At 50.3% G+C, this 14,795-nt stretch overlaps 4 protein-coding genes across 4 annotated transcripts; 3 read left to right on the top strand and 1 right to left on the bottom strand.

The window, feature by feature from the left end:
• Positions 1-1,487: 1,487 nt before the first annotated feature.
• Positions 1,488-6,060, top strand: LOC120647012 (inositol-3-phosphate synthase-like). Its single transcript, XM_039923607.1, has 10 exons — positions 1,488-1,979; positions 3,008-3,076; positions 3,158-3,293; positions 3,777-4,024; positions 4,461-4,687; positions 4,767-4,882; positions 4,984-5,160; positions 5,256-5,444; positions 5,534-5,596; positions 5,673-6,060. The coding sequence occupies exons 1-10, from the start codon at positions 1,792-1,794 to the stop codon at positions 5,790-5,792; spliced, it is 1,533 nt and encodes a 510-aa protein (XP_039779541.1). The 5' UTR covers positions 1,488-1,791; the 3' UTR covers positions 5,793-6,060.
• A 315-nt stretch (positions 6,061-6,375) lies between these two features.
• LOC120648876 (vegetative cell wall protein gp1-like) lies at positions 6,376-7,647 on the top strand. The gene is made up of 2 exons (XM_039925516.1): positions 6,376-6,500; positions 6,605-7,647. The coding sequence occupies exons 1-2, from the start codon at positions 6,425-6,427 to the stop codon at positions 6,979-6,981; spliced, it is 453 nt and encodes a 150-aa protein (XP_039781450.1). The 5' UTR covers positions 6,376-6,424; the 3' UTR covers positions 6,982-7,647.
• An 837-nt stretch (positions 7,648-8,484) lies between these two features.
• On the top strand, positions 8,485-9,785 carry LOC120647014 (non-specific lipid transfer protein GPI-anchored 11-like). The gene is made up of 3 exons (XM_039923609.1): positions 8,485-9,124; positions 9,231-9,263; positions 9,391-9,785. Exons 1-3 carry the CDS (start codon positions 8,743-8,745, stop codon positions 9,600-9,602), a joined length of 627 nt encoding a protein of 208 aa, XP_039779543.1. The 5' UTR covers positions 8,485-8,742; the 3' UTR covers positions 9,603-9,785.
• Positions 9,786-9,837: 52 nt separating this feature from the next.
• Positions 9,838-14,335, bottom strand: LOC120647013 (probable protein phosphatase 2C BIPP2C1). Its single transcript, XM_039923608.1, has 9 exons — positions 14,055-14,335; positions 12,941-13,773; positions 12,188-12,249; positions 11,921-11,990; positions 11,666-11,753; positions 10,849-11,018; positions 10,588-10,731; positions 10,376-10,504; positions 9,838-10,235 (listed from the first exon to the last, which is right to left on the bottom strand). Exons 1-9 carry the CDS (start codon positions 14,143-14,145, stop codon positions 10,068-10,070), a joined length of 1,755 nt encoding a protein of 584 aa, XP_039779542.1. The 5' UTR covers positions 14,146-14,335; the 3' UTR covers positions 9,838-10,067.
• Between the last annotated feature and the right edge of the window lie 460 nt (positions 14,336-14,795).

Below are 14,795 nucleotides of genomic sequence, written 5' to 3' on the forward strand. Positions count from 1 at the left end.
ATTCATTTTTTGTCAATAACAGATCTATCCTACTCATGTACTGTACTATTTTTGCCCAGCTCCCATCAGGTTTCTAAACGGCTTAGCACCTCTTAGCACTTACTTTTGCTAAAATCTTTAAGTTTTAAACTTTAGCCTACCCTTCCGTTTGGATTGGTTGGTGCTGTGCTAAACTTGAGCACTTTGGAGCATTAACACATGGATCCAAACATCCCCTTAAACTACATGCACCTAATAATGTCTTTTTTGAGTACTAATAACTTTTGTATGATAGAACTAACTAGGGATGTCCTACGTTGTTTAATTCCATTAAATATATGGTGTTTGTAATATATAAAATTCTAAACGTCATACTATATTCGATAAAGGAGATAGCTTGTGTTCCGTACCAATGTTTGCACACTAAATTTCGATGTGTTGTGGCTTGCGCTGTACTTTTGAAACATCAAAATTTAAAGAAATTAAACTCAACGTAACTAAGAGGAAGTTTGGATGCGCTAAAATATGGGTGCTACATTTTAACCCTAGCCTTGCTAATGGAGCTAAACATGTGCTAGTGTCGAAGGCTAATGGGCTCTAATAAGCATCTCCAAGAGCCTCTGATAAAACAAGTTGACTAACTAGAAATAACAAAGCTCGGATAAAAATCGGGTCCAACAGTCTCTCCAAAATCCTCTCCTCGCTATCTAGATCGGTATCCAGCCCCCTCCGCTAGCCATCTTTCGCAAACCCACTCGGCTCGCCATCCCCTCGTCTTGCGCGCGCGGCTCGTCCTCCGCGCGCGCTGGAGGTGACGTCGGAAGCTCTAGGCTGGTTTATTTGAAGGTGGAAGCGGAGCGGATCGTCGAGGAGTAGGAGCGGGTGGCGGCATTGGACGGGCAGCTTTGCTAGCTCTTCCCGCGAGGCCCCTCCCGCTGGCATCGGCGAGCCAGAGCACGGAGGAAGAACCAATCAGATCTGGATAAAGCAAAAAAAAATTAAATAGTATTTAAAAGTGTATAAAGAGTCTGATTTGGCTAGTCTATTGGATAGCTAAATATAGAGAGAAAATCTTGACTAAATGGGGATATATAGAAAAAGATTTGACTAGATTTTTGAAGATGCTGTAATTATATCAGCAATTTTGGCATTGTAAATAAATGGGTTAAAATTTTATCCAACCACAATTTCAGTGCGGTGACGCAATAAATTACCATGTTTTCGGGACTCCTTTTTCTCGTGCCACGGCCATGAAAGGCGTTTGTTGCCTGTTTCACCGGCCGGTGTCGTGTGGTACGGTGGTCCCCATGTGGTCCCTATACTCGGGGATCCAAACCGCTGTTAAAACAGGAAAAGAAGAAGGATGATTATGCAAATTCACACAGCGCAATGATTTTTGCTCCTCCATCTTCCTCCCGAACCATCCATCCGTCTCCGCTGCTTGCGATCCAGCGGAATTCCCGGGTAGCCTGGCCCCTCCATTGGCGGACCTCCGGCAACGCCAAGCCCCCCCGGCGGCACAAACCGTCTCCCGCGCCTGCTTCCCCCCATGGGCTCCGTTTCGCTCAAGTGGGCCCCGGAAGATCCAGCTACTCGCGTGCATCCACGTGGCACTGGCCGTCGAACCGGCTATAAATCCCCCGCCCCGGGCGCTCCTCCCCGATCACACCCCAGAGCAGCGCAGCCGCCTCCTTCCTCCTCTTCTCCCTCTCTCTCGCGCTGCTCTTCGCGTTCCGTTCCAGGAGAGCAGTGAGGCAGGTAGATAGTGGTGGTCGATCGACCGAGAGGGTAGGGCAGGGGAGGGGAGGCAAGATGTTCATCGAGAGCTTCCGCGTGGAGAGCCCGAACGTGCGGTACGGCCCGTCGGAGATCGAGTCGGAGTACCGGTACGACACGACGGAGCTGGTGCACGAGGGCAAGGACGGCGCCTCCCGCTGGGTCGTCCGCCCCAAGTCCGTCAAGTACTACTTCCGGACCAGCACCGCCGTCCCCAAGCTCGGGTACGTACGGACGGACGCACCCTCTCGCCCCTCGCTCGATCTCGTCCCCTCCTCGCGCCCGGTCATCACACCTCCGTCCAGATCAGCCGGTCGGCGTTCCCATTTTGATGGAATCTTTGCTTTGCCTGATGGCGACTCGTCGTCGTTGACAGTTACGCGCGCACACATGCTCGGCCGGATGCGTCGAATCTGCACGATCTCGAATTTTTCTGACTGGAATTTCGATTGGTGCTCCGAGCTTTCCGTTTTTGTTTTCATTCTCGCACCGTATTTTTCGGGGTTCGTTTTCATCGCAGAGGCCGCGAGAGGGACATTTCTAGAGTCCAAATCGCGTTCGCCTTGAGTTTACGGCGGCCTCCGAACCTGGGCTTGTTGCCTTGCGGCGATGCAACGTCCTTTTCCTCTGAACTTAGCCTTTGTTTTTGCCCTGTGCACGTGAGCGGGCTGCAATTTGTTCCTGCAAGATCCGAGTCCAGCTGGGACGATGAGCAGCGCAAAAAAACTCCTCACCCTCACCTAGGTCCTGTTTAGATCTTTACCCGTAAATCTGGTAAACACAAAAAAAATGTCACATCGAATATTTGGACACATACATGAAGTACTAAATGAAATCTATTTACAAAATTTTTTGCATGGATGGGCTGTAAATCGCGAGACGAATCTAATGAGCCTATTTAATTCATAATTTGCAACAGTGATGATACAATAACTATCCGTTAATTATGAATTAATTAACATCATTAGATTCGTCTCAAGATTTACAACTCATTTGTACAAAAAGTTTTGTAAATAGACTTTATTTAGTACTTCAAATTATTCTTTTACAAAAATTTTACATGTAAACAACTAAACACGGCCCCTAGTATACTACTTGCAAGTGTGCGGAACCAGATGCTGCCATCTTGAACACTTTGTTTTCTTCCTGTTCCTGTGCATGTTTGGCTAGTACTACGTGCAATCGTCGTGTTACAGTGTCCGACAGGCGACAGAAGATGCTGATTTCTGTCGGGTGTTGTGTGGTGGTGCAGGGTGATGCTCGTAGGGTGGGGCGGCAACAACGGGTCCACGCTGACGGCTGGGGTCATCGCCAACAGGGAGTAAGTGCTCGTTCAACATCGCTTCCCGTTCCTGCGTGTGTTTCCATGTCCTGAAACCTGAACTAGCTGGTCCTGTTTCAGGGGGATCTCATGGGCGACCAAGGACAAGGTGCAGCAAGCCAACTACTTCGGCTCCCTCACCCAGGCCTCCACCATCAGGGTTGGCAGCTACAACGGGGAGGAGATCTACGCGCCGTTCAAGAGCCTCCTGCCCATGGTAATCTAATATTATTGCTGCAGTCTTGTCTCACTCAAAGCAAAGACGCATGCAGAACAAGGCATATTCCGAAGGTGCCAGTTGGTGTTATACAATAAACCTCTCTTCAAGGCCAGTGGTTCTGAAGTGAAAGGAATTTTAATCTTTGCATAAACAAACAAAGTTTCTGATTTTCTGAAAGGGACGCTAAACATTGCGTAATAAACAAATAAAGGTTCTGATTTCCTGAGAGGAATGTTAAACTTTGCATAACAAAAAGGTAAAGTCTTGTCAAATAAAGGTGTTTAAAAAAGTAAGGCTATGCCATATGGTGATCCTACTTGTGCAAGTCAAAACGTTGTGGGTCAGTTGAAAGGTTCCATCTTTTTTGGACTGGATAATGATTGCCCTGTTCATTAGTCCTGCAACACTGATGTCACTGATAGGTTGTAGATTTGCAAAATTTGTACCTTCCTGCCATGATTAAGCTGAACTTGTTTTCAGGTAAACCCTGATGACATTGTGTTTGGAGGCTGGGACATTAGCAACATGAACCTGGCCGATGCCATGACCAGGGCCAAGGTGCTGGACATTGACCTGCAGAAGCAGCTCAGGCCATACATGGAGTCCATGGTGCCACTTCCCGGCATCTATGATCCCGACTTCATCGCAGCAAACCAGGGTTCTCGCGCCAACAATGTCATCAAGGGCACCAAGAAAGAGCAGGTTGACCAGATCATCAAGGACATCAGGTATACAGACATGAATGCTAATGTGCTTTTTTATAATTAACACAAGTGAGTTACACTCAGGTGAACTGAAAAACCAAAGGAACAATACTACAAACATGGTGCATGTGAACCAAGATAGGCACTTTGCTTATAACAGAATGTATTTTTTAACTGACGGAATAAAAGTTTCTATGGCGTGGATGCTAAAAAATGTCTCACAGTACAGTCTAAAGTAGTGTCGTTTTGGTATGAAGTATACAGCACTCACTGACACTTTCATGAGGACTCAAGAGAGATGAAAGTACTGTCAACATAAGCAATGCTATCATATAGTTGACGATGTTATTTGGTAGATATGGTTTGAGAATATAGATTAACATGGGGAAAGCAAAATGGTTTGCAAGTATAAGTAATCCCTTCAAAAGCTGTGGCTTATGTCATGTGGCTAATGAAACAGGGAGTTCAAGGAGAAGAACAAGGTGGACAAGGTAGTTGTGCTGTGGACTGCAAACACTGAAAGGTACAGCAATGTCTGTACTGGTCTCAACGACACAGTGGAGAACCTCCTGAAATCTGTAGACAAGAACGAGGCGGAGATCTCACCGTCGACGTTGTATGCCATTGCCTGTGTCACGGAGGGTGTACCATTCATCAATGGAAGCCCCCAGAACACCTTTGTGCCTGGTGTGTAGTCTGCTGTCTGCAAAGTTTTCTATGGTTTGCCAATTCTGTTTCATGGCTTATACTAGTTTCTTGTGCGCAGGGCTGATTGACCTTGCTATCAAGAACAACTGCTTGATTGGAGGAGATGATTTCAAGAGTGGACAGACCAAGATGAAGTCTGTTTTGGTTGATTTCCTTGTTGGTGCTGGAATTAAGGTACAAATATCAGCCAAACCTAATATGTCTCCTGTATTAAGTTGACAATCTGTTTTTGGCAAATACCATCTTTACAATAATTTTTGTTTATGATCTTGCAGCCCACCTCAATTGTGAGCTACAACCACTTGGGAAACAATGATGGCATGAACCTGTCGGCCCCTCAAACATTCCGGTCCAAGGAGATCTCCAAGAGCAATGTGGTGGATGACATGGTCTCAAGCAACGCTATCCTTTATGAGCCCGGCGAGCATCCTGATCACGTTGTCGTGATCAAGGTTCGTCAGCTGATCTTCCACCTTGTGCAGAGTGCAGACATACAGCTATCAAAAAGTTTAGATTTTGTTCTGAAACTTGCCACACCTAATTGCAGTATGTGCCGTACGTTGGGGACAGCAAGAGAGCCATGGATGAGTACACCTCTGAGATCTTCATGGGCGGCAAGAACACCATCGTTCTGCACAACACCTGCGAGGACTCGCTCCTCGCCGCACCAATCATTCTTGATCTGGTGCTCCTGGCTGAGCTCAGCACCAGGATTCAGCTAAAAGCTGAGGGAGAGGTAAAAGCTCTGTCCACAGACTGAATGATGATCCCGTGTCAGGTGCTCCAGCATTTCACACCATCTGATCAATGTTTGCTCTGGTTCAGGAGAAGTTCCACTCCTTCCACCCAGTGGCCACCATCCTGAGCTACCTCACCAAGGCACCCCTGGTAAGCTCCTTAGTCTCATGCATTCTGGCATCACTGCGCATCATTTTCCTCCAATAATGGAAGCACTGAACAACAGGTTCCCCCCGGCACGCCGGTGGTGAACGCCCTAGCGAAGCAGAGGGCGATGCTGGAGAACATCATGAGGGCCTGCGTCGGGCTGGCCCCTGAGAACAACATGATCCTGGAGTACAAGTGAGCGCTGCGGGCGGGCGCCTACTGGAAGGGAACAAGAAAGGCGAGACTAGCTATGGGACTGTGTTGGCTTCTCGTTTGTTTTTTTTGCCTTCTTTCCTGCTCATTGTTGTACAAGTATGGGTTTGTTCGTCAGGTCGTAATTATCAGGGCTCTGCTATTAGCGGCACGAATCCTGTAACTGTGTCGTATGATAATGTACTGAGGGTGCTAGTTCCCCTCTCTATTCCTAAGGGACTCCTACTAGTGTTCGTTGCAAATATGTGTTCATCCGTGAGTGACTCTTGCGTAGTGTTTCCCATGTCTTCCGTCACAATTTCCATGGTGTGAAAATGCTGCCAATTCCGGCTCCTGCCATCCGCGAAACAGACTCTCTCCTGCCTACCTTGCCTGTTCACGAGTTTTGTTAGGGATGAGGGAACAAAATCTCTAGACCGTAAACTTCGCAATAAAAAAAGGAAACCGAGGCGAGAAACAAACGCGTCTTTTTTAAAAAAGAAAATGCCGCTTGAAAAAGAAGTTTTAGGCTGGCCCCGGTTCGCCCTACTCATTGCCATATATATTGGACAAGTAAACTGAACGTCGCCGCGAGGGCAACAATCCAAGCAGCCTCGCCGAGTCGCCGTAGCCGCCATCATGCCTAAGCCGCTGCAGAAGAGCTTCGCCGTCCTGGCGGTGCTGCTCTGTGCCACGGCCACCGTCGTCGAATCAAGTAAGCTCACCGTACACTGCGTCTCATGAAGTTTTCACCGATCGAACGGCATTGCATCATCAATCCGAAGACTTGCATCTGTGTGTTTGCCCCCGTTGCTGCAGGTGTTCTCACCTCCGCGGTGTACTCCGCCCCAAGGGCGTTCCACTTTCACCGTCTCCGCGCCGTGTCGGCCGCCGCCGCCCAGCCCACCACCGGCCCGTCGATCTCGCCCGTGCAGCCGCCCAGCGCGCTGCCGCCTTCTAGTTCTAGCCCCGTCGCGGCGCCCGTGCCGTCGGTCTCGCAGCAGCCGGCTCCGTCTCCGTCTCCGCTCATGCCCGTCGGACCGGCACCGGCGCTCTCCCCGGCGACGGCACCCGCGCCTGCCCTGACCACGCCGGCGCCGTCGCCCGCAATTCCAGCGCCGCCGACGCCCGGTACGTGCGCGACACCACGGCGCTACACTTTTTTCCCCGTGCACCGCGTAAGTTCGTTCGGTTGACTGGGCCCGCTAGGCCCCGTGGGTTTATCTTGTGCCCAGAATTGGCCCATTCGCAGTTTTTATCTTTCTATTTTTTTTCTTGATCGTTCCGTTTCCCTTTTATTTATAAATCATGTAGCTAAAGTCGCATCGCATTCTGATGCCTAAGCCTAACTCTGATGCTTAACAATCTGTTCGTGCAGCCCCAGCAGCAGAAGCTCCGGTGATTCAATCTCCGGGGCCACCTGGTAAGCCGTGACCATTAGCTCCGAGTCAGTGTAGTTTGAATTTGTGAACCTTGCTGGATCGCATCTGGAACTGAACTGGAAATCAGCAGTGGCTTGCTGTGCTGGCTTCAGGCTAACGCGTTGCGCCGCCGTGCCGTGCAGCTCCAGCTCCGGTGATCCCGTCGCCACCTAGTCCAAGTGCTGCTCTAGCGCCGGCCACACCGAATCCAGCTCCGACGCCGGCCACGACGGCATCTACGCAGGGCTCAGCGCCGCCCGCGGACGACCTTTCTTCCGGCGCCGCCGGTCTGGCTGCCTCCACGGGAGCCGCGCTGGTATTCGCCGCCGCCGCCGCCATCGCTCTAAGGCTAAGCTAGGGATTTCCCGTTTCTCCTATATACAACAAGTTGCAATATCATCATCTGGAATTAGTAGAGTTATTATTATTATTTCTTCTCGATTCGTCTCTATTTGTTTCTTCTCGATTCGTTTCTACTTTTGTGCCGGCGACGTGTTGCTTAGCCTGCCCGTACCGTGGATCGTGACGTGAGCAATGCGACGCGGCGGCGTAAGCAGCAGCCATGTCTCAAGGCCGAGTCGGTCGTTGGGTTCAGACACGCACGAAAAGGAGAGGGGTTTAGAGGTGGGCGTGCGCCATCTTGTGTGAACTTTGGTCCCGGCCACGGAGCACGGCTCGTGGTGGATTCCACATATTTCCATTGCCCGTGCCGTCGTGCGCCTTCTCTTTTGGTCTCTTCCCCCATTCCATGCCGCCCACCACTAATCCTTCCAAAAGCTAGCTCTAGCCCTCTTTCTCATCTCCCCTGCATCGCTCGCTCAACTAGTTCTCTTCTCTACTGTGCGTGTCGGTTGCGACGCCCCTTGCAGCCACGGAATGGCAGAGTGGGGGAAGGGGGATGGATGGGGGGGGGGGTGAAGATGAGTTCTTGCCATAATCCCGTTGAATCATGATCACTTTTGAAAGCGGAAAAGATTTCTCAAAGTCACGCTCCGTTCGCTAGCTCGAAGCCACAGCCGCAACGCGCCTCATCATTTCAGGCGCACCGCCACTCGGAGAAGCAAAAATCCTATCCGCCGCAACCCTTGGCTTTGTTTAATCGCGAGCTCGATGCAGCAATCATCAGCGATCCTACACTGCTGCTGCTATCGATCACAGGCACTAGCTGTGGCCCTATTGCACACCGTGTGCAAGCGCCAATAGTGTTGTGCCACCACACTACCCGTGCGGCCACTGCCCCCACTTCTTTGTCATCTGCCAGCGGCGAGACACCAACCCAACTCCCCACTAGTGCCGTCCGCCGTGTGCTGACCGCCCACGCGGTGGCTGGCCGGCGGCAGTAGTCCGTCTCGGCGCCTCCACATAAACCCGTGCACCCCCATCGTCGTTCCCACGCCACATTCCGCGAGCACGACCAAATCCCCCGCTAGTGCCAAGTGCTACTGCATCTACAAGTAGCACTCGCGACCACTAGTCCCGCCGCTACCACTTCACGTCTGCACCAACACGACGGCGGCAGCGAAGCCGGTAGGAACAATGGCAGCGACTAGGACGACGGCCATGGCGCGGTCCCCATGCCCGCTGGCCCTCGCGCTCGCGGCGCTTTTACTAGCCGCCGCCGCGCGCGCCGACGGCGCCACGGGCACGGCCGCGCCGGCGCCGGCGCCGTCGGCGGACTGCACGGGCGCGCTGCTGAGCCTGGCGGGGTGCCTGAGCTACGTGCAGGAGGGGAGCACGGTGGCGACGCCCGACCCGACCTGCTGCTCGGGGCTCCGGGACGTGGTGCGCGGCGAGGTGGCCTGCCTCTGCCAGGTGTTCCAGGGCGGCCCGAACCTCGGCATCCCGCTCAACATGACCAAGGCCCTGCAGCTGCCCGCCGCCTGCAAGGTCAAGACGCCGCCCGTCAGCAAGTGCCACGGTACGCCCTCACGCTGTCCCCTGTTAGCCTCTGCTACCGTGCAGCTGTGCCCTGTGCGAGTTTGACTGATGGATGAATCCACTCGTTCTTGTTGTTGCCGATGCAGTTTCTGTTCCTGGTGTGCCCAGCGCGTCTCCAGGTACGTTTGGTTTCTTCATTACCCTGCTCGCGCTGGCCTCTGTCCGAGTATAGAAAGCCTGTCGAAAATTCTCCAGGGATCCTTTGTGTTGCAGGCGACTGACAAACTGTCTTTCATGCTGTTTCAGTTCCTGCTCCATCTGCCGGGGCCCCGTTCTTCAGTCAGTCACCGTCGTCGCCAGCTCCTTCGGGATCGCCAGCAGGGACCGGGATCGCCTCCAGCACTCCAGCTCCCTCCCCGACGCGTTCTCGCGCGGCCAGCCTCTCGGCAGCATCAGCACAGAGCTTTTTCACGGCAGCAGCTGCTGCCGCTACTCTGCTCGTGTACCGTATCTTGTGAGCCCAGCTCACCAGTTGTGTTCATCAGTTCAGTCCGTTCCCTCGTCTTACCAGTACCAGCGTATAGCCCCTATACCGAGTTGTATCTTGTGAGAATTCCCGTTTTGGTTGCGCCTCTTTTGGACGTGCATTGTTCATGGACTTTTTTTTTTGAAATAAAGTTCATAGATTTCATTGCTACACACGATGATAATGTTACAAGTCACGAATGGATTCATCCAGCCAATCAGCAAAAGTGCATCAAGTCGCATAAAGTTCACTGAAACGGCTCGCGACTTACTGGGGCCGTGCTCAAAGAGATATACTGACAAGAGACTTTTAGTATGCATGACTGTATACACGTTTGGCTTAGCGTAAGCCAGGTCTGTGCTCATGGCGCACGAAATGCTCATGGGCATTTGCCAGCGCGTGCAGCTGTAGCAAAAACTCGGGGCTGCACTGAACTTTCGAGTGCTTGTTTTATAGTTTAAACTTCAGATTTCCGAACAATAGATACAACGACTGTTACATCATCCAGCTTGCCTCCGGAGTAACCCAAGTACCCAGCATCGAGGGCCGCGTCCGAAAATGGGCTACTTCCAAATCCACGCCGCCCCACCTCCTTTGCTCTAGCAACCAGGAGCTCGGCGATCTCCTGCAATGGTTCGAAAAATGGCTCGTGTCAGTATCATTCTTGCCTGTCAGTTTCATTTTTCCTATGTGGGGTGTTCGTTGGGTTCTGTTCCACTGCATAAAACAAAAATGCTCATCTGGTTTTGAGTACGGAGCACTGACCGTGGGCTTGAGATCGGCTTCTAAAGATTTGGATACAGTGCCTGCTACTTCTTCCTCGTACACATTGTCGAAAAGCCCATCTGTTGCTGTTACAATGACATCACCTTCTTGTAGGTCGATGGCATATTCCTGCCCAGTTAAGAACAGCTTGAGTACAACATGTTGATAGAGCTTACAAGAGGAATCAATAACATCAGAAAGTGGTATGGCACCTGTACAAGTTTTAAAGGGTCATCACCCTTTTCAATTTGCAATGGGAAATTGAAACCATAAGTCATTGGTTTTGATTTTTCGTAGACCTCTCCATTCCTTATCACAAGAAATCCAGAATCACCGATATTTGATGCATGTAGGACCTGCAATATCGAGTTCACACAAGTATATCTAAGTTTTGAGGACAATACACACAGATTCAACCATCATGGATATGAAAAAAAGGGAAGCCAAGTCTCAAGCTTAACCAAAGAACATACCTGGCCATCAAAGTGAGCAACTAAAACAGTGGAAGAACCAGGGCACCGTGCTTCATCTGCAGCCTTTGCAAGAACCTCCTCAGTTCTCATAACTGTAGCTCCTTGGGTTTCTGTTATAATCTTTTTGCAACCATCCATCAGTTCTCTCGCATAAAGTCCAGCATTGATCCCTGAGATAAAAATCCCATCAACAATTAGAGTTGTTCAAATTTTTAGAGTAAATTTGCAGGTGCTTCAAACTAATGAACCTAAAGTTAAAAAAAAACACAATGGCCAGAAATAAACACTGGATTTCATACAGTCTCTCCAACAGCACACATGGACTCTACCCGACCGAGGGGCACATTGGAATGAGTCCAGTACATGTATGAGACACAACAGGCATAGGTGTCTGCAAAATACCTTATTGCTTGTGTGCGATCGCGTTCTTTTAATTCATGCCAGGCCAAATTGTATTCGGGTCTAGGTTTGTCAAGTCCTTTAGTTCCCAATCTTACTACAGAACTTCATTTTCTTCTTTTTTTTCTTACATTCCCTAAAGTCAACAAACATATTTCATATTTCCCTTGCCTGGTTCCAAATATCTGTTGACGTCAAGTGGTCAACTTTAACCATAAATACACCCAGTATGACAGAAAATTGCTACATCAATTTATAAGGGCACAAACATAGATTCAGCATCTGAAAATGGTAATGAGTACCACTATTCAAAAACAAGTACAGTACAACTTAAGAAAAAAGAAGGCACGGATGGAGTGGAAACATGATGGGGATGCACTAAAACACAGAATTACAGTGGAGAAAAAGATTTTTTTACCTTCAAATGACCACTGACCAACTCCATCAGCTACACCAAACCAGCCATCACAAGCTATAAAATATGCATCTTCACCACCAGTCGATACCTGGAAAAATTAACAGGTACAATTTCACAAAAAAATAACATCAAGAAACAGTGGCTACACCATTATCAGTATGGAAACCTGTATCTTTTATTTTGTCTCCAAATAAAGAAGCATATGTAAATCAGATGCAGAAGTCAACCCAAATAATTTAGTTCTGGTTGCAGTACCTTTGAAGGATGTGGCAGCATTGCTGCACCTGAAGCCAGAACAAGCGTTGATTTGGGAACTGAAGTCATCCTATGACAAATTGAACAATAAAGTCATATATTCAAATATTTTATAATTCAACAGAATATACCAGGGAAAATACAAAAACAAATGAGTTCATCTAACTCTCAATAGAAAGTACAGTACACACAAGCCTTATCTGAATATTTCACTGCAAATATGTGCAACAGAACAAAAATACTTAAATCAATAAAGCAAAATAATACCTGTAATAGCTCTTTGTTCCTGACGTGCTGTTTTCTCTAGCCACCTTGCAGATTGCTTGATCCTACAAAGGGAGAGAAGAGTTATACACATCATCCACTAAGCCTCATAATTTTGCACCATCTCCGACGAAGTATATCAATATAGCAGCACAAGACAGGTTTAAAAGAACCACCTACTGTTTTCCAGAAGGTAACCCATAACCCATGAAATAAGAACATGCCACCAGATTTGTACATATGAGATAATTGTAAATAGGTGCATCCAAGTCACAACGGGTGCCATCTCTGTTAGATGGAGAGTGTTTGCTTGACTATAAACATGGTCCCAATTCTCAAGAAAGTAAGTATAAAAGTGGTCCCTTACTAGTAGATATAAATATATGGCCAAATAAAAGTAGACAAATCAGCTACTGTCCAGAAGTGATCCAAATCTCTATGAACGAGCATAGAACTGGACTAAAACAGATCCTCACGGAAACATAATATCTTGACATAAGTTAACTGCACAACGAAAATATCCTAGGGTGCTGATTCACACATAATTTTTCAAATTGCAACATGAAAATAGAATATATGACAAATATGCTCTCGGGCCTCAAATATCTCAAGAGAAGAATTTTGACCCATAGTAGCTTAACTCTAACTCTTCAAATGAAACTACAAAAGAAAAGGAATCAACAAAGTTCTATGTGAAATATAGCTTAGTCGACAAGTAGTGTCTAGTTCCTACAGGAGTTTGCATGAAACACATACCAGTTGAGGGATGTGGGCTCCGTATCCTGTGTCCTGTTCCTCTATACTAGAACCACTCGACTCTGTCTCAACGTCAGTATCAAAATCCTGCGTGGTGGAGCCGTCCGAAGCCTCAGAGTCATCCAAACTCGTCTCCATCCTGTCCACTCGGTCTGTGGAACCATTTGAGGCCTCACGTTCCCCCAAATTAGTCTCCATCCCCTCCACTCTTTCGTTACACAAGATACCAGCCATCTCTGTGGCCTGCTTGGCATCGTCACCATCAGTAGACAATTCTAATTCCCCTCCGGCAAGGCCATTTCTACCATCCACATCATCACTCTGCTGAATTCCGAATCCAGGACTCAAATCCCCATTGGGGAAGCCCACATCAGTAGAGGTCTCTGTTGGTACGTCCTGCACCTCTTGTTCACATCCTCGGGCACCTCCGGCCTCTGGCAGAGACCCCTCCACGAGGGAGTATCCACCAATCGACCTAGTGGCATCCAAACTTGAACTGGCATCTGAGTGGGACACCTCAACCGGTGAAATCCCCTCCACTTCACCAGCCTCATCAGAGCCAAAACCTGTACCATCCAACTTCCGGCCATGGCGTCCCACCACTGGAGCCCCTAATCTGACGTCCAGAACACCCGGTTCCGCCGATTCGAGCTCGGCGCCATTCTCTGAGCAGAAAACATCCACACCCCCGGCATCACCGCCGGCGGGACCTCCGGACATATCACCACTCACAGCCTGGCTCTCAGGAACGGCCGATTTTGACCCCGTCAACTCCGCTGCAACGGCGCCTTTGTCCTGAAAACCCGGAACTCCCGCCGCATCGTCTGCACCGCCTGCGTCCAGAGCAAACCAAGCTGAATCGAATCAGGAAACGAAGAAGTAAACCAAAGTTAGCAGCAAAATCATCGGCAAGCAGTCAAACAAACGGCGGTTGCTATTCCGTTCAACCGCCACAGCTGAGGGGGTTGGTCTTCCGTTTACCGACCACGGCAGGGGTCCGGCGTTCCATTTACCGACCACGGCAGGGGATTGGTGTTCCGTTCACCACCAACCGCGCAGAGGCAGAGAACAGCGTCGATCGGGAAGCCGCTGCGGCGGCGGAGGGAGGGCTTACCGGTGTCGCGGTGCGGAACGGCGGAGTCGCGTGGGGGAGATGAACCGGGTCGGAAGTCGAGGACGGCGGCGGTCGCAGGGACCTCATCCATGGCTAGCTGCGCGCAAGGGGGACCACAACGGCGGCGCGAAAGGCCGGCTCGAGGGGAGCTCGGAAGGGCGGCCGAATCGGAGGCTTGGATTTGGGGAACAACCACCACCACCACCAGCAGCAGCAGCAGCAGCAGGCCAAGGGGGATGGCGGCGAGAGTGATGGGAAGGGGGGAAGGGGGGAGGGTGGGGGGAGGCTTAATGGGGAGGGAACGGAGCAGCAGCTTGTGTCTGAGGTTTTGAGGCGGCGGGCTGCGCTGCGGCCGCTCGGACGGCGTCGTTTTCTATGGAGCTCCGCCTCGGTGTAGGGGTGGGGTGGGGTGGATCCAGATTCGGTGACATCCCTTAAGCATGTCACAGCGTGACATTGGGTGAATCTTGGCCCTTAAAAATGGATCCAACGCCTACTACTAGTTGGGCCCACAGACATCCTGTTTTCTCCCGTTTCCATCGTTCCCATCCCGTTTTGACGCCCCCTGTCTCTGCCTGCCTCCTGGTCAGCGCCGCTCGTCCCCAATCCCGCCCGGATCCGGCCCCTGCCTCCGGCCGTCCAGTGACCGCCGCCGCCCTCCTCCTATCCCACCGTGCCGGAGTGTCCGGAAGGGAGGCGCGCCGCTGTCCCGCCCCTGCCTCCGGCAACGCACCCAGGCCC

This window comes from Panicum virgatum, chromosome 9K (assembly GCF_016808335.1).
Source record: "Panicum virgatum strain AP13 chromosome 9K, P.virgatum_v5, whole genome shotgun sequence".
NCBI classification, from domain to species: domain Eukaryota; kingdom Viridiplantae; phylum Streptophyta; class Magnoliopsida; order Poales; family Poaceae; genus Panicum; species Panicum virgatum.